Consider the following 18,435-nt stretch of genomic DNA (forward strand, 5'->3'; position numbering starts at 1 on the left):
CTGCTCTCTGGTAAAACCATAGTTGTTGTGCACATGCTTCTTCTAGTCTCAGCTATTTCAGAGGGGCACAAAGCCAAGACGCTTAGCTGATGGTCAGTGTTGGGTGTTGAAACGCTAGACAAAAGCGAGCAAGATCTAGTCACAATCTTGTGAACAAAATTAATTTTAAGTGGTCATTATTACAATTTCAGTGGGTTTAGAGTTACATATGAGGTACATTTGTACCATATAGATATTATACTGGGAAGAAGAATTCACAATGGGTATGCCTTTTAGAAATGTCTTTCTTGGCTGCGTTGCTCTGGCAGTAATGTAAGATGGAAGATTAGTTTTTGTGGCTACACAAAGTACTTGTGCTCAATGGAATCCACAGCTTGGATTTACAGAGAGCAAAGCAAAGAGCCTCTCAGGCCACAACTAGTAGCCTTCACAATAATGTCACTCCTGTTACAACTCTGCTGCCTGTTTTGCTGCAGAAATCAACGTTCTAACTCCCAAGGCCTTATTTCCAAGAGGTGAAGGAGTTAATTACAGATGAGCACTTCGGCACGGTCAGGAATGGAGGGGAACGCAGCCCTGACTGCAGGGCTTAGGCAGCAGCATTGTAGGAAATGGGCACGATGCCATTCCTGTCAGTACTAACAGCAGTCTGTGGGCTTTATGTAGAAAATGGCACTTCCTGAAATATAACAACTATTCAAGATCATAGATGAGATCAAATGACTAACCATAATGATGAATCTTTCTAAGATGTTTTACAGCCTCAAGCATGAGGATATTGATCTTTCGAAATGCTGCAGGCAGTGCAGAGCAATACTTGCCAGTGTGCCAACCCTAAATCATCGATGTGCATTTACATGCTGTTTAGTTACATGGAGGAACAGGAGCGGGTGTATTTCATAAATGTTTTGCAAAGGAACATAAATTCATAATTTTTAATGATAAATTAAGGTAAGCCATGAGCTTGAGGCTTGCTAGGGAGAGAGCTGCTGGGTGTCTTTGAAGTTTTTCAAGAACTTAAAAATGTTCCAATCCATACGTTCAAGAAAAAAATTGTTCTTTGGGCTAGCTTTCCAAGTTGAAAGAACATGTGCCACAAGCAATGAGGAGAGAAGGGAAACTTCAGATGACAGAGTAGACTAAGAGGATTGTGGGGATGTTCAGAGGGTGGCTGAGAACTGGTTGAGGATGGAGACGAAGCTGCTTTAGGAAATGAATGGGGAATAAAGCCAAGAAAGCCGGCAATCAGTGGCACAACAGTGAGTATTCCTTCTGAGATATTTACTTATCTGAAATGTGTCAAATGGAATTAGCGATGCCTGCTAACTAGTAATAACAGGATTAAAGACCTTTTCAAGGTTCAGTCATAAAACAAGTAGTTCTTAATCCTGTACTTTGACTGGCAATGATGGCTTTAAATGAAAGTTTTTCATTGCAGAGAGTAGACACTACAGGTATCTACACCATTAAAAATACAAATGGCCTGAAAAGGGGGGAGAGAAGCAAAAATGATACTTCTGATCTTCAAAACTGAATTAGATTGAGCTCATTTCATTAAAGAAGTTTAAATAAAGTAGAATCATTTGATCAAGTAGGCTTTTTTTTTTGTAATCTCCTGAAAGCAGTTGTTTGTATAAGAAGAGGTTGTCAACGGGAAGAATTGCCTCTTACTAAGCAATAGTCAATAGAGTGGTTTCTATTACTTACGCTATCTGTAATTTAGTCTGATAGGAATATTTTTTGTTCACTTAAATAGCAAGTACTTGGCTAAATTTTTTTTTTTTTTTAATTGGGTAAGCGATTAACCATGCCTTGTTATTACTTGTATTTGTTTCCTTCACCTTAGAAAATAAAGTACATTTTTACTATGAAATGGCAAGAAGTGCTTGTTGTTAATTATTTCAAAAGCTTGATATGTCCAGCTTTCTCTAATCCTTGTGTTCTCTTGGTGTTAATGCTGGGTCATACATCAGCTTCCCATAAATTCTCAACTGTACCAAATATTATTTATAAAACTATAAATGTAATTACTGGTCAGTACATTTTGGATTATTCAAACTGGATGAACTATTTTTACTTCAGTTTTGAACTCACTGCCAAGTTTTGAATTTCTGACCATAAAGAACTTTGTTCCAAGTCACCCTTGATTCCCAGTAATGCTTAAAATCATTGCATTGCTCATGGTATGAAAAAACTCAGCTTTATTGCTTTGTGCAGCAGAAATCATGAAGTGGCTACTGTTAAAAATCAAGAAATGCCATTAGTTTGGGGACTCACAGGGAAATCTATTTCAGATGGTAGTTTAGAAGCAAAGAGAACAGCAGTAATAGTGATAATAATACTTTGTCCTCTGGTTAGTATTTTCCCATAAGTCGTTTATCACAGAAGTATGAAAGAATGATAAATGACTAGGCTTTTTAAATGGTCTTTGGTGGAAATATATTTACTTCATCTTAGCAGTCCCTGAGACTCCGTATATCCACGTACATTGATGAAATCATGATCCAAAAATTTCTATTGTGTGTTGCTTCTCTAGTGCTGCTAGCTGCATTTTCTTAGCGTGAATCAAATTAGGTGCATAATATTGACACTAAGTTGATTCCATTGTTAAGCTGTTCAAGCACATATGTGGCCATTGTACTTTAACGATAAAGCAAAGAAAAAGGCTACAACTCCAAGGCGATTATAGCTGAAATGAGAGTCTAGTCACAGGCATTGACAACTCAGGAAAATGGGGTATGCAGGAGTACAGACAAAAAGGATTAAGAGCATTATTATGGGAAATGCTACTAACTGTGGTTCTGCTTTTTATACCCATGTGTAGCCTTTGGCTTGTTAGTGTCTCTGATGTTTGTTTCTTATTAACCTGCACTAGGAAAAATAGTGCCAATGAAGAAGTTTGGGACAACACGTACCTAAATTGTGTTGCAGTGAAGCACTCAAAGGTCTCCTGGCTGATGGGAGAAATATAGCCCGTTGTGGCATACATCTGAGTACATAAGAATTTCTATGTCATAAGTCTTCCTCATCATCACTGTATTTGTCTCCTGCCCTTTTGGCCATCCCCATATTCCTCCAGAGTCTTTTTTTTCTTTTTTTCTTTCTTTTTTTTTTTTTTTTGTTTTGGTTTTTTTTGGCCTTTATCTTTCTTTTATTGTACTTTGTCACAGAGCCTGGAGCTCACACACAAAATGAGTGAACTTGAAATCCTTTGCAACAAAGTGAGCAGGGAAAGAAAAACAGACAAGGCTGAGAAGTGGCAGTGAAGGAGGAAAGGCCTGTCTGCCTAGTCTGTTACTCACAGGAGAAGGAGGAGGAGCCTAGACTTGAAAATAAAGGGCATTTATATAGCACAGTTGAGGTAAAATGTTTGCGTGTCAAAGTCAGAAATAATGTCAGCAAGGTGAGGAAAGTTAACGGCAGTCTGCTATTTATTTTTGCTTTTCCAGTATGTTCTCACACCATGACATAAAGCTGTGGCTTACATTTGTGATGTATGTACTGTGCTGGATGTACTTGCAGAAGTCTGTCTAATTTCACAGCTAGAAAAACAGATGATTTTATTAGATAGAATGGAATTAATGGAAAATTCCTTGACCTATTCAACTGTTATAAAACTTGTCTCCTGTATGAGTCTGAGGAATGTAATAATATTTCTTAAAGTGAATAGAAACATTTCAACTGGGAAGACAATTTCAAAGGAAGAATTTGGTTTGGCATAAGTATTAAAAGTTTGCTCAGTTTGTCCAAATGGATAATAAAAGGAAATATGAAGCCAGTGCTCTCATGCTGAATTATTCTGTAGACTGTTCTGAGCCTGAGGAAATTATGCACTCATTGCTGAACATTCATTTATACCTACCAAAATGTTCTTTTTTCTCTCCATCCCTCTTACCTCATCCAGATTTATATTTTTGAAAATAACATCTACTATCAGCCTGATGTAAAGAGTAGCTCATTGCGCCTGACATCTTCAGGAAAAGAAGGAATTATTTTTAATGGAATTGCAGACTGGTTATATGAAGGTAAGCCGGACAAATATATCTGTTTATTAAAACAGATGAGAGGTTCTTGTACAGACCCAACAGCACAAATCTATTCATTTCAGAAAATGCTATCTAAGGTTGTTTTTGCTTCTTTGCCTTCTCATTTTCTTGCAAGATTGCTTTTGTATCTATTCGTACTTTGTATTGACTGCTGTTTTGCATATAACAATATTTTCTGAGAAAGGAATTTATTTTCAACCAGAATGTATCAAATGTAGTATGAACACTAGGTACTATGTAAAAAATGCTATAGTGGTGAAATCTTGATGTGGGATTTTACTACCAACTTCAGTGGGGCTGGCATTTCAACCAGAGCTATTCAAATAAATCTAAACACCCTGTAGGTTTTGCTTATCTAGAATAACTCCATTCATACCTTTGGAGGTATTCTGGGTTTACGATGCAAGTGAGGAGGGAAAGGACTCAGTTTGTTGCTTGTGTGAACAACAGTGCCAGTCTATTTACAGTTAAAACATCCTAATAGAAGAAGGCACAGAAGAATCGTAGCATAGAAGCAGAATTGGCTACGGTCGTGGTTTAGCCCCAGCCAGCAACTCAGCACCATGCTCCCCCCCCGATGGGATGGGGGAGAGAATTGAAGGAGTAAGGGTGAGAAACACTCCTGGGTTGAGATAAGAACAGTTTAATAATTGAAATAAAGTAAAATAGTAATGATAATAATAACAATGTAATAATGATAATAATAATATTAATATGCAAAGCAAGTGATACACAATGCAATTGCTCACTACCCGCCGACCGATACCCAGCCAGTTCCTGAGCAGCCATCGCTCCTCCCTGGCCAACCCCCCCCAGTTTATATACTGAGCATGACACCATATGGTATGGAATAACCCTTTGGTCAGTTTGGATCAACTATTCTGGCTGTGCCCCCTCCCAGTTTCTTGTGCACCTGGCAGAACCTGGGAAGCTGAAAAGTCCTTGACTAGCATGAGCAGTACTTAGCAACAACTAAACCATCAGTGTGTTATCAACATTCTTCTCATCCTAAATCCAAAACACAGCACTATGCCTGCTACTAAGAAGAAAATTAACTCTATTCCAGCCGAAACCAGGACAGCTACGTTTTCTTTTTTACTGCTGGATACATGGCGAAAGGTGATCAAAGATGATACTGCCTGGTGCCTCACTTATTTTTAAATCAGTGTCTCTGTTTCAGCCTCCATGGTGGTTGGTGTGCTGTGTGTTAGCATGACTCACAAGAGACTCCAGCCCCTCAAGCCAGGCAGTAACATTGTGCTTGACTTTAAGAACATGCTTGAATCCAATTTGAGTGTTTTGACAAGATCTAAAACTGTCATAGTGTTACCTCAACAGTGGCTGCTGCTTTTGCTTAAATCAGCCCGGGCTACACTCCTGGAAAACTTGCTATTGCTGGAAAGCAGTGCCAAAATGGAGTAGGGGACAGATCAGTCTGTGATATCCTCTGGCTTCTAAGCAGTCTTCTGCATAGTACCATAGGATATTTCTCTCTGCACCCAAAGGTTTTAACATTATAGTAAATAAAAAAATGGGAGTAGATTATCCAGCTTGATATAAGAGCTTAAAATTAGTACACATTTCAGTTATTCTTTCTATGGGACTCACTATAGATAAATAACTCAGTGTTAAATACTTAAGTTACCTGAAGTATACAGCTTCTCATATGTGGAGTTTGCAGGGCAGAGTGGTATGAAGAGTTTGCAGGGCAGAGTGTTTCGTAGGAATGGTGTTACAGCATATAGCAAGAAACTTCAGTGGGGCCCTTAGAAATGGTCTATCCATTCCTCCTGGGATTTCAGTAGTTATGAGCAGATAGCTCACGTAGATATTTTTTAATATCTCTGCCCAAATAAACTCTGAAATTAGTATGGTAGTTTTCATCTTTTCGCCATGTAAGTGCCTGTGTATGATAATTACCCACTTCCAAGGTTTCTATTAATGTTTAAACATTCCTTCCTAGTCTGCAAAGGATCATAAGGATATCATAGGATAATTCATAGAATCATAGAATGCTTTGGGTTGGAAGGGACCTTTAGAGATCACCTAGCCCAACCCCCTGCAGTGAGCAGGGACAGCTTTAACCAGACCAGGGTGCTCAGAGCCCCGTCCAACCTGACCTTGAGTATTTCCAGGGATGGGGCCTCCACTACCTCGCTGGGCAACCTGTGCCACTGCTTCACCAACCTCATTATAAAAAATTTCTTTCTTATGTCTAGTCTAAATCTACCCTCCTTTAGTTTAAATCCATTATTCCTTGTCCTGTCACAACAGGCCTTGCTAAAAAGATTGCCCCCATCCTTCCTGTAGGCCCCCTTTAAGTACTGCAAGCCCGCAATAAGGTCTCCTCGCAGCCTTCTCCTCTCCAGGCTGAACAACCCCAACTCCCTCAGCCTGGCCTCGTAGGAGAGGTGCTCCAGCCCTCGGATCATTTTTGTGGCCTCCTCTGGCCCCGCTCCAGCAGGTCCATGTCCTTCTTGTGCCGAGGGCCCCAGAGCTGGACGCAGGGCTGCAGGTGAGGTCTCACCAGAGCAGAGCAGAGGGGCAGAATCCCCTCCCTCGCCCCGCTGGCCACGCTGCTTTTGATGCAGCCCAGGATGGGGTTGGCTTTCTGGGCTGCAAGCACACATTGCCGGCTCATGTCCAGCTTTTCATCCACCAGTACCCCCAAGCCCTTCTCCGCAGGGCTGCTCTCAATCCCTTCATCCCCCAGCCTGTATTGATACCGGGGGTTGCCCCGTCCCAGGTGCAGGACCTTGCACTTGGCCTTGTTGAACCTCATGGGGTTCACACAGGCCCACCTCTCCAGCTTGTCCAGGTCCCTCTGGATGACATCTTGTCCTTCTGGCGTGTCAACTGCACCACTCAGCTTGGTGTCAACTGCAAACTTGCTGAGGGTGCACTCGATCCCACTGTCTATGTCATTCAGGTTGGAAGGAACCACAAAAGGTTACCTAATGCAACTGATCAGTTCTGGCATTTGCCAGGCATTTTATGGAGTAGGCCCCATCTAAGGGGGGTCTATTATACAGACAGAACTTTAAGACATATTTTGATGGAAGAAATATCGGGGGTTTATATGATTTGGACCTCTGCATGAGATCTACATTTAGGAACTAAAGAGAATCAAAACTAATTAATTTTATTTGAAACATGCCAATATGCTTTTTTTTAATATATATTTCAGCTTACCTATGTATCTCAGAAACAGTATCTGGAAGAGTTTGATGTGGATTTTTTATAACTTCATTTGTTTTAAAGATCAACAAAGCTGTTGATAAAACAAATGATTGTTCCTTTAAGCTGCAAATATTTCATGATGAACAGAAAAAGAAAATGGGGTAACTTGGAAAGAACAGGAGCAGCTAGGACAATAGTGGCAATGATGTTTGTCTGAGCTTATGCTCCTGCTTCTCTGTGTGTGCCCATCCTTCCTACAGACACATTTTATTAATATTTGGGGACTGAAAGGCTTTAAAGCTTCACAGAACTTCTTTAGCTGACAGCAAAACACAGACCTCTTCATATGTGCTGTGGGTGTTTTTTGCCTGTGAAGGCAGGGATGCATAGGTCTCATACAGGGCTGATTTTCAAAAAGGCCACTGCTGCTTCATTTTGAAAAGGAAGCCAGGTGTATTTGTCCAAATATCTTACACCTCCACATCAGCTACCACCCCCGTTTGTTCTTATTCCCTGTCTCTACAGCTATACACGTACCATTGTCATGAGAAGGAAAAGCAAAAGGTGTCTGTCTAGTCTGGGACTAGAAAGTTCCTGAAATGGTCTGGGAAGTGATATTCATCCCAAAGCCTTCCTCCTGATGTATGTCCTAAAGCCTTCCTTAAGTGGTTTTGCCCATTTTTTTCCTGGTTTCTTAATCCCTGGCCCAAGTAGCAGTTGCATTTCCTGACTTACAGAGGACTCCTTGGGTTCCTAGGGATGCAGGCAGGCAGGCAGTGGGCTCTTCTCCACAATATACGTAATTAAAGTCAGGGTGAAAGGGAATTCTGTCTGTACATGTTGGAGGACCACAATCTGTTGCCATGAATGAATATACTGCTTCTTTCCCATTAACCATTGTTCAAGTCAGAGCAGTCCTCTACTTTCAGTAGTGTTTTTAATAGCATCAGAAGCTGAGCAGGCTGAATATTGTCCGGATTAAGTTAAAAGGTTTTCAGTTGAATTCAGAACTGTTTCTCCTTTTGACCTCATTTGTTTTCTTTTATCATTTGCATGAGTTTGTTATTAGCACTTTTAACCTTATACACGCATTTGGGAATAGCTTTTCTATGTGTGAATAACCTTGTTTGAATGCAAACAGTAAAATTTTAAAACAAGCGATACTGTGATTTTTGCTGTCTGATATTCACCATTCATTCTCTGCTGTTCTCCTGTGTAAAAGGTTTTAGTTATCCAGCCAGGGAGAGAAGCATGGCCCAGAATATATGACTTTGAATATGGGTCCCAACTTCATTGCACCTAACCCTAGATAATTCAACCCATTAAGCCACTTCAAAACTTTCAGAATCTGATTAGCATCTTGGAGAGTCTCCATTGACAATTTAAGTAGTTTTGTAGGTAGGCTCTTAGATTAGGTATGCAGTCAGGCCTTTGTTCCTGTCAGTATGCTGTTCTCAATTAGTTTTCCAGCCAAATTCTTCAAATTTTGTTACAAAATGCTTACCAAACAAGTCAACATATCAAATATGTAATGAAAAACATCTAAGTCTTTTCACAAGTGGAAGACAGAAGACCTGTACAGGGTGAATTTGGAATTGGTTGGGAGCTGCGTTACTGGGATTCCAGGAGTCTGGGTGCTGCTTCTATGGCCGTTTCTGTTTTGTTTCTTTCTAATATGAAATGCAAGGACAATACATGTAAGAAAACATTGCATGACATTTTTGAGAATTACTTTCATTTGGAAATCAAATAAAATTTGCATAAAGATAAAAAGGTTTGTTTGCATTTTCAAAAAGTTATATTGCAGAAAAACTGAACTTTCTAAGAATTAAAGCTGACCATTAGACTGAAGCAAGAAAGCCAAAATATTGCACTTCAAAAATGATTACATAAACATCACTGTGTGAGAATCTTCATGTTACCAGGTGCCACAGCTCAGAGAAATTGGGCATACTAAAATTTTATATTAAAAGAAAAAAAAGGATTGACAATCCTAAAAAACCTGTCTGTTAAAATAATCCAAATAATTTAAAAATTAATTAAACACATCTAATGGAATGCAATAGAACTAAACATATGGCAGTTACAATCACCTTTCACATTTAGATGATTTGTTGATGTCAGTGAAAGTATTCATTTGAGGAAAATGGTTAAAGTTTGGTGTTTCGATATGCCTTGTTATCCAAACATTCAACTCAGGATAATGTGAAATTACGGAAATTATAACAGACGCATTTCAAGTAGGCACAGAAAGAACAAATCAGTGCAAACTGAATGAGTTGGAAACTATGTGATAGTTATTTTTATGGACCCTAAGGAGATCTGGTTTTGCAGAGGAACTTCTTCATTCTCACATTGCCCACTGGTGGTCTCCAGACGGTGAAAGACTGGCGTTCCTGACCATAAATGACTCTCTGGTGCCGAACATGGTTATTCCCCGGTTTACTGGAGGTCTATATCCAAAAGGAAAACAGTACCCATATCCTAAGGTAAGATGAGTGTGAGTGCAACCCCCGCCTCCTGTTCGTTGTTCAGTGATAGTATTCAACCATATGGAAGGAGTGTTTCTAGACAGTAACACAGGCTGATTTTGTTCATGTTGCTTTTCAGGAAATATTAATTACATTTTTTTTCAGTAGTACATTCAGAAAGTACGTTTTCTTTCTTCACTGGAAAGAAACTATTGGGTGAGGGAGCAACACACAAACTGATTCGTAGTAATTCCATCATTGATATATGGCTTGGTAAAATCAATCCACCACTTCTGAGAGAAGGGTAATACGTTTTGAAGGACTGCACAGAAAAAAAGATTCTGTCACAACTGCACCAGAGTCATGCACGCTGTGTGCAGAGTGCAGGGCATGTTCCATTGCAGTTATATGGATCTCAGTATAGTACGCTGTTATTAATAAATGTGATGGACTGGCCTTGAATAAGATAAGGTGCAGTAAAATCTTTTCCTGGCTATCAAAATGAGAAAAAAAAATCTATAAAAAAATAGAGCTATCACTGAGTTTCAGAAGATTTAGAGAAGGATTTTTAGATTCGTGTTGGAAAGTGAAAGAACATCCCAGACAGGGATAATGTCCGAAATTGCTCCTCATTTTCTGGTGCCTCCCTAGCCTTCATTTTTTGCTGAGCTCCAGCACTGGTACTATCTTCCATCTTACCAGTTTATCCATCCCTTGCGTGCAATTTCAAGGTGTCTGAGTTCCTTTCTGACAGGATGTGTAGGTCCGTGTATGTGGTACTCCTTTGACGTTTCAAGGGAAGTTCATTGAGGGCTTTAGAAAATATTACCCTATTCCTGCTACTGTTTTTTAGTGATAACCCTTTATTCTTGATGGGTGGACAGTTAGACTGTACCAGGTACTATGAAACAATAATATGCGTGATATAAATATAATGTATTTGTGCTATGAAATAATACTCTAGAAGTAACAGTACTTTCAGGATAGTTTACATACTTGCATTGGCAAAAGGCCTTCAGTGACAGAGCAAATTAAAAAGTAAGGACTATTTTTAAAAGTCAGCTTTGTAAACAAGAAATGAGTAATTCCATTTCATTAACAATTCAGCATAAAAGTGATACACAACACTACTTCAGTAATCTCATTAATGAAAAAACATTATCTTTATTTAATGTCTCCATTTAATGCCAATTTAGCTACCCGTTAAACATCATTAATTGGTAATGAAGCTTGTGTTATAGCAACAGAGATTAAAAAAAAAGGTTTGGTCTTTATTATAGAATGAAACCATCGAAGAAAATTGTATCTATGATTAAAAAATAAAATGAAACCCACGTGTGTTTGTGAATACTGAAACACGCGCATCTGTGTATGTGTCATATGCACAGACTGTATTCTTCAAAAAAAACGTGAAAAAGGAAGTTTAAATTTTGTTAAATACATTGAGAACAAAGTAGGATTTCAATGTAAAGAGTTCTTGCGCTACTGAACAAATGTTTTGGGTACTCCACAAAGTTTATGCTATTTAAATAGCTATTTAAATAGCTATTTAAATAATAACTGCGGTGGGCAGTGCCGTGCCGCAGACCCCTCTGCCACGTCCGGAGCAGGGCTGCTGATGGCAGAGCTAGGGTAGTGCTGTGCTTCTGCGCTTCAAGTTCGGGGGCTAGCACAGACCCGGCCATGCCCACTGTGAAGGTGTGCTTTAGGGTGGCTCTCTACAACCCATACTCATGCTGGGTAGTAGTTACTCATGACAGCCCTCCCAGTGAGAGTACTTGGATACCGCTATGCAGTCAACATAAGGTTCAAAGGCTATAAGGAGACTGCAGTTGTGACTTGATCTTTCAGTGGTTTTCTTCCACAGTTTTGCATTTGTGTAAGCTGTGTTCATGCCAAGGATGGCTTTGAAAGACCACATTTCTTTTGAGGCAAATGTAAAAGTTTTTATGAAGAAAAAAAAAAAAATTCCACAAGTCTAATTCAATCCATTTTCAAAACTTTTTTTTAGCACTAGTAAAAATACACAAATACCACTTCCTTGTCCCCATGCCACTCAGACTATATTTTGACATGTCCAATTCTTAAAGGGAATTTGTGGGTGTATTTCAGCCAAGCTATTTTGCATTTCTAAATACCCCTGTGAAGAGCCAGATATACAGCTTTGTAGTATATTATGATTAAATCTGTAGAATCAGTGATTTTACCTTGTGCTTCCAATATTAAAAAGCAGTCAACCCCATTGAGAGAAGAGCTTTTCACACCCCCCCATCCCAAGGATGCTATATAGTGTTGTGTGACTGCCGTGATGGACATAAAAAAGAAGCTTGAATGTGATATGGCTGGGACAGGGGGATGGGACTAGCAGCATCTCCTTTCCACCCTGCAGAGCCTTGCCTTATTTATCGCCAGTCCTTTCTCTTCATATCAGGAACCTCCCTTAGTACGAGCTGTGTTACCGGGAGGAGGAGAAGTCCCACCTCCCTGTAGATCTTCAGGACTTACCACGCTCTTCCCAGTGGATATATATCAAACTGCCATTTTATTCCCCTTTTGCAACAAGAAGCATTTTGTTTCTCTTAGAGCTGGCCTGCCAAAGCAGCTGGGTCCTGAACAGTGCCAAAAATAGAGGTTTCCATCTCAGCAAGCCAGGGAAGGAAGACTGGGGGAAAATGGTAAAGAAAGAGGAGGAAGAGGAGGAATGTTATCCCAGATATAGGACATCCTTTTGGAAGAAGGAACAATAGTGTCTGGAAAAGACTTGGCTGGAGGCTGGGTTTAACTGCTGGTTTAGGAACTGGCTATGTTTTTGCAGCTGACTTTACTGATCTGGGCCAAACCACTTCTAGCGTTAGTCCCTTGCTCTGCATGGGAAGGTCTGCCATCCGTAAAGGCAGTGTCGTAATTACTCAACTAATACTTCATATTTTTATCTGTGTAATTTATATGGATGTAAAATTATTTTTTAAAATTTAAGATTTTTAAATTGTATTAATGTCTCATTATTATAAAGATACTGAATTATGTTAATGAGTGATTCTATTTAGCTGTCACTGATTCAGTGCCTCTGAAGCTCGCTCTTTCTTTTTTTCAAAGGCAGGTCAAACAAACCCAACAATAAAGCTGTTTGTAGTTAATCTGTATGGACCAGCACATACACTGGAACTGATGCCACCTGACAGCTTTAAATCAAGGTATATAATTTAATTGCTTTGAAACTCATGTTTAATTTAACCTGACTGTCTCTCAGGCTAAACATTGCCTTTTTACATCAGCACAACGCTTATCTTTGATCTCCATCCCCATGGCTGAAAATAATGATGATAAAATAAAATACAGCTGTATTGGATTGATGCGCCTCTAAAAATCACAGGGATCTGGTATTTGCTTATGTCCGATGTCCTGAGAAGCTCCAATTTACTTGAAGTATATGAAATTAAGAATCCTAAGCTATGGTCAAAGGGGCTGAACGCTGCCCTGTTTCTGAGGTCGTTACTGCATTCACTCCCAGCCTTTCCTTGCTGTGTGCCAACTTGTTGCTTTCAGTTTCTGAAATGAGGTTGCAGAATATAGAAGCGTATTACAAATGCACAGAACACGTAATCAGGGTGTTCCCTCATTTAGAGAGAAATATTCTGAACTTTTCAAATCCAGTAGGTTACGGGAGGTTTCGTTTCTCATCACGGCTGACAGGTGCTGTGAGGTGAGAGAAGGTGAGATGTGGTGCCACCACATCACATAGACTAAGAAGGGTGGTGGTGTGTTTTTTGGGAGAAACTGCTTCAGAACCACTGAACTAATTTAACAGTCCCTTTGACTTTGGGGCTGAGGAAGTGAGGTCTGGCTGCAACCGGTGGATTTCCTGCTAAAGTTACTACCTTAAGCTGAGCTCCCAATTACCTGTCATCACTTTGAGGTGCCTTGAAACTTTTGTTTAAGGAGAAGAAAATTTTCATCCCTTCCCATATGCGTCTTCCAGTTTGTAGAATTACAGTTGTATTGATCAAATTCCCATTGTGGTTTCAGCGCACATGTTAATGATGTTCTAACGCTAAATTATTATATAATATAGGTACTACTAATAATAAAAGAGTTGCCACAGTCCAGATCTGGCTGCAGTCTAAGGGCCAGGGAAATGCAACGTCCTCTCTTCACTCAGGGCATTTTCAGATAGGGAAAGACATGGGAAGGACTGGCAACCATAAAGCTACCTCTCACTAAAAAAACCCCTCTGAATATAGTTGCTGGTTTTGCAGTTTCTACAAAACCCAAAAGATTTTTTGGTAATTATTCCCAAAACAATCAGGATGTTAACATGGGCACTGATTCACAGCCATTGCAACCAATTTTAAGCTGGTGTAGCTCTTTTCTACACAAATTGAGGTACCCTAATTTAGTGCAGGAATAATTTAATAGTGAATTATGTCTTGCAATTATTTATGTCAGCTGGAATGGCTGATGATTGTGTTAGTGAAAGGAACAACTTTGTGCTTTTAGAAATATTTTCTTTCTGTTGATGGGCCACTACTGAAAAACATAATAAAATCTCCTGCTGCTTGCTAACCCTTCATTAATTTAAGTGATAGTGTAAGATTTGAAAGAGTTTCTTTGCCATCAAGATTAGCATCTTAACTCTCTTAAACAGCATTAAAATTGTCCTTTAAATGTCAGAAGGCATGAAGAAGTGAAATGAGAAAGCAATGTGTAAATCCCCAAGGAAAAAAAAAATCTTGAAAATGTTGTTCAGATGTTATGGTTTCACTCTAGATTTTTCAGATTCATTCTTCCTCCCCAGCAGACTGAAAATAAAAGTAGAATCAAATGAATGAATATTGGTATCTTAAAACCTTTTTTGCATCTTGAAGCTGAAGGTTAGTAGTAGCTTAATTGGTGGAATTTCTCTTGTGAGCCTTAAAGGGCATCTTTACCAGATTTTTGAGTCCTTGATAAAGATATTGTTGCTGTTTAATTGAAGTAATATTCATGTTTAAAATTCTGGTTTGCTGCTGTAACAGAAGACAGAGTAAAAATATTTTAACCTGGAAAAAACTTAGTTTCATCTTAATTTTAGCTATTAAGGTATAGTGTTTGTGCTATAAAACTTAGAAAAATTACATAGTTGTCAGCCAAGTATACTGTAAATCTTGCATTCTGACTCTGAATTTGAGTAGCAGTCAGTCATCACACTGGTCATCAATCCATATATATCCATATATGAATACATAGAGAGGTATGAAGAATGAGCTTTGATCAGGCCTTTCTAGAGTGGAAATCTTTGGAGTTTGTAATGGTTGGGAGGTGTTTTTTGAAGTATTGGCTTTTTTAATAAAAGTCGTAGCTACTTTTAGCAGTCAGGTTTTTTCAGTACCTTTCTAATCCATTCATTACGGAGTCATTAGTAAATAGGTCATGGGAGTCTTTCAGATTAAATGGAATGAGACACTATCATATATAGTTTTATGGATCTTTCAGGGCAGAAACATTTTGGAAATACATATTGTACAAGTCATAACCAACTGCTATTACAGGAGAGATTCACTCCTATGCAGAGAAGCCACACAAATGAGTAGGGAAAGGGGCTTCTGTTGTTTATAACCACAAAAAGTAGCATTCAGATTCTCAACTCTCCCCAGATTGTGTGCAGTGCAGGACCTCTGAAGGCAGAAAACCGTTTCTTTGATTTTTAGGGCATCTGGGAACTTGATGTAAGATTGAATAAATTGAATGTTCTGACTTCATTTACTTCTTGCAGTGATTCTATAAAGGTGCTTGGTAATATTTCCCAAGTTTTGTTCAGGTTATTCTGATATAAAGATAGCAATAACATTTGTAAATTTACTCCTGAAAGTTTTACTCTGTGGAAAAATTTACCATCTACTGTGCACTGTTAATGCCCCAAAAAGGCTGTCAGTCTTCCTTTAAACATGTGGTTGTATTCTGTGCAATTACTGTTTCCCCCTTGGTGTTTCCATTCCATGTGTACAATTACACGATTCCTTCAGTGGCAAACCTCATTTTGTACTGCAGGGGTTTTTTTTCATTAGACCTAGAAAGCCAATATACATGTAAGATGAAATATGTGTGCATCTGTACACTGCTAGCTCCTGAAGTTCCAGTTGGAAAGCTTATACCCCTGCTGCAGATCTTGAAAAAGCGATAATGGTGTGCGAGCGGTCCGTTCAAACCACTGTACCTTAGAACACCTGAAAAATCCTTGTAACTGGTGATATTTAGATATAAGGTATTAATATGATATTGAGAAATTATGTAGGCTGATTTTTTAAACCCGATGCTTGAATTTAGACCTGTCAGGCAGAAAAATTTCATTTCTTTTTCCAAAGTGAAAATTGCTAAGACAGAGAAAACATGAAATAACACGTGAAAGAAGTTGCAGTTGAGTTATCAGAGTCGAACTGTACTTCCATATGTAATGAAAAGATTTTTCTGCTAGAACTGTGTATTGGCTCTCAAAAGACTCAGCGTGGGGGTCATCCACTGTTTGCTTTCCCCATTCTCAGCCACAGTGAGCAAGCTGCATTGGCTCTGCACTATTCCTGGCCACTGCTGACCAGGTAGTTTTAAAACACACTATAAGAAATTAAGTCAGTCCTTTTTCTTACTTTTTCTAGTAGTATTTAAATGCCTGAAAAAATGCTAAATGTCCACATTCTCATTTCATATATACCTGCTTTTAAAGGGACTGAGATATACAGTCAGACCTTTTTGACTTTGTGTGACAAATTTAAATAAATTTTATTGATTTTAATTAATATTTTTAATGGAGCTTAGAACACTTAAGAAATTGAGTTTGCATAAATTCAAATAATGTTCTTACAAGCCTCACCAATTTTTTTATTATCCACGCATTTCCAAATCAACAACAACATCCAACATTTGGATATTTATGTACTAGTTTGAAATCAGCTTTTGAATCGAGAAGGGTTGGTTTTATACTTCTGGCAGCCATTTTATCTGAGCCTTGCTTTGGAATAGACAGTTTATTTGATTCTAATTGGAAATGAGTAAGATGGGGGTGTGTGCAATTTGGTGTTGAGAAAACTGGGGTTTACTTTCAGCTTGTCTCAGATATGCTATGTCTAGTCACTTCTGTCACGCTTCTGCCCCTCCCCTCTTCTGTAACTTGGCAATAGCAATACCTATCTCACAAGGTTAATGTAAAGGATTAATTCACCATCATACCTTATAGCAAACGGCTGTAATCTATTCAGCCAATGCCTACAGGATAAAAACATATTCACATACTTTATTTTGCTGAAGCTTTCCCACACAATGCCAAGCTATTTATTGATTATTCCCTTCCCTGTTCAGCGGGAGGAAATGCACGTGGGCCAGGACAAGTCCCTGGGTCAGCAGGGGCTGGACCCAGCTGCCTGCCCAGCCGTCCTGCCGAGGGGTTTGTGCTTGGGGCTGAATGGGAGGCAACAGCGCAGGCTTACTGTCACCAAGGCTGGACCCTGCTCTGGGAGGAGCGTGGCCAGCAGACTGAGGGAGGTTGCTCTGTCCATCACCCGTAACCAATTTCGGGATTCAGGGAGGCGATGAGAGTGCGTCAGTGGGCTACCAAGATGGTGGTGGCCTGGGCCCATGGCTGCAAGGAAATGGGGAGCAGAGCTTGTTAGCCTGGATAGGATGGTGGCCACCAGCACCCATGGAAAGGCAAGCTAGAAAAGCTCCTTCCAACCAAATACCTGTGGCTTAGCCTCAGAAGAAAACTGCAGCACATACATCAATGTATGCATAGATAACGTCATGTATAGTACATCAAAATGCTGATGAACTGTGGTTATCTTAGCTATCTTGCAGGTCATGTCTCAGTTTGTGTTGTTTTTCATGTGTGTTTCTGAGAATGGCATTTTCTGTTAGTATCTGTACATTCTCCTACGCTTTTCAATACTCAACAATATAAATAATTCAAGAATATAGTAAATATTCTAGAGCATTGTGCATGGGACAAGTTTCTGTTGTTTACCTTCTTAGATAACAACCTGTCAGCAAACTAGTGAGTGTAATAGGTTGGCTTTCTTTAGCTGAACCCTGTTGTATTTATTATCCAAATCCAAATTATTAATACCATCATCAAAAGTAAGGTTCCTTTTTCCATTGCTGTAAATGTTAAATGTCTTCCAGCTATTCTTATATTTCTTTCATAACCAGCTCACTGGCTTAAAGTTAGAGCAGATTTCTTCGCTATAGTGAACGGTATGAAGTTGCAAAGTTTGGCTCTTTCTTCAACAGTTTCTTATTTTAAAGTTTACAACTGTGGGGTTTTTTTCCCATGAGGTTAGTTTGTCTATTTCAAATCTAAGTATCTAATGTTCAAATGTAATTATGATTGTAACTATGCTTCCAGTGTAATGCAGTGCAAATCCCTTTCCTTTGTTCAGCTTATTGTCTCTGTTGACTTTGCTAAGCACTTACAGTAACAGCCAGCAAGATACACATATATATCTTTCTAGTTACAAGCGTCCCAAAACTTACAAGTGAAGCAAGACGTGCTGGATGTGCTTGAGTGATGACAAATGTATTAGCAAACTGTTAAACTACTTCCATAGAACTGTGTATCAATTGAGATAATCAAAATAAAGGAAAACATTCTATAAGAAGAAAGATTAAAGAAAAATTGGGTCTTCAAGCTTGGCAAAGGATGATAAACACGTTTGATATTGAACATGGTTTTTATCAGCTGTGAAAAAAGAATCCAGATTTCATCAAGTTAC

At 39.1% G+C, this 18,435-nt stretch overlaps 1 protein-coding gene across 1 annotated transcript in view; it reads left to right on the plus strand.

Annotated features, from left to right (window-relative positions):
* The window catches only part of DPP10 (dipeptidyl peptidase like 10), a 250,190-nt gene that overhangs the window by 192,469 nt on the left and 39,286 nt on the right, over window positions 1-18,435 (plus strand). The window contains exons 8-10 of the mRNA XM_075710366.1: window positions 3,905-4,025; window positions 9,561-9,715; window positions 12,794-12,891. Coding sequence (XP_075566481.1) covers window positions 3,905-4,025; window positions 9,561-9,715; window positions 12,794-12,891 — 374 coding nt within the window. The remainder of the gene's footprint in view (window positions 1-3,904; window positions 4,026-9,560; window positions 9,716-12,793; window positions 12,892-18,435) is intronic.

This window comes from Pelecanus crispus, chromosome 5, assembly GCF_030463565.1.
Source record: "Pelecanus crispus isolate bPelCri1 chromosome 5, bPelCri1.pri, whole genome shotgun sequence".
NCBI classification, from domain to species: Eukaryota; Metazoa; Chordata; class Aves; order Pelecaniformes; family Pelecanidae; genus Pelecanus; species Pelecanus crispus.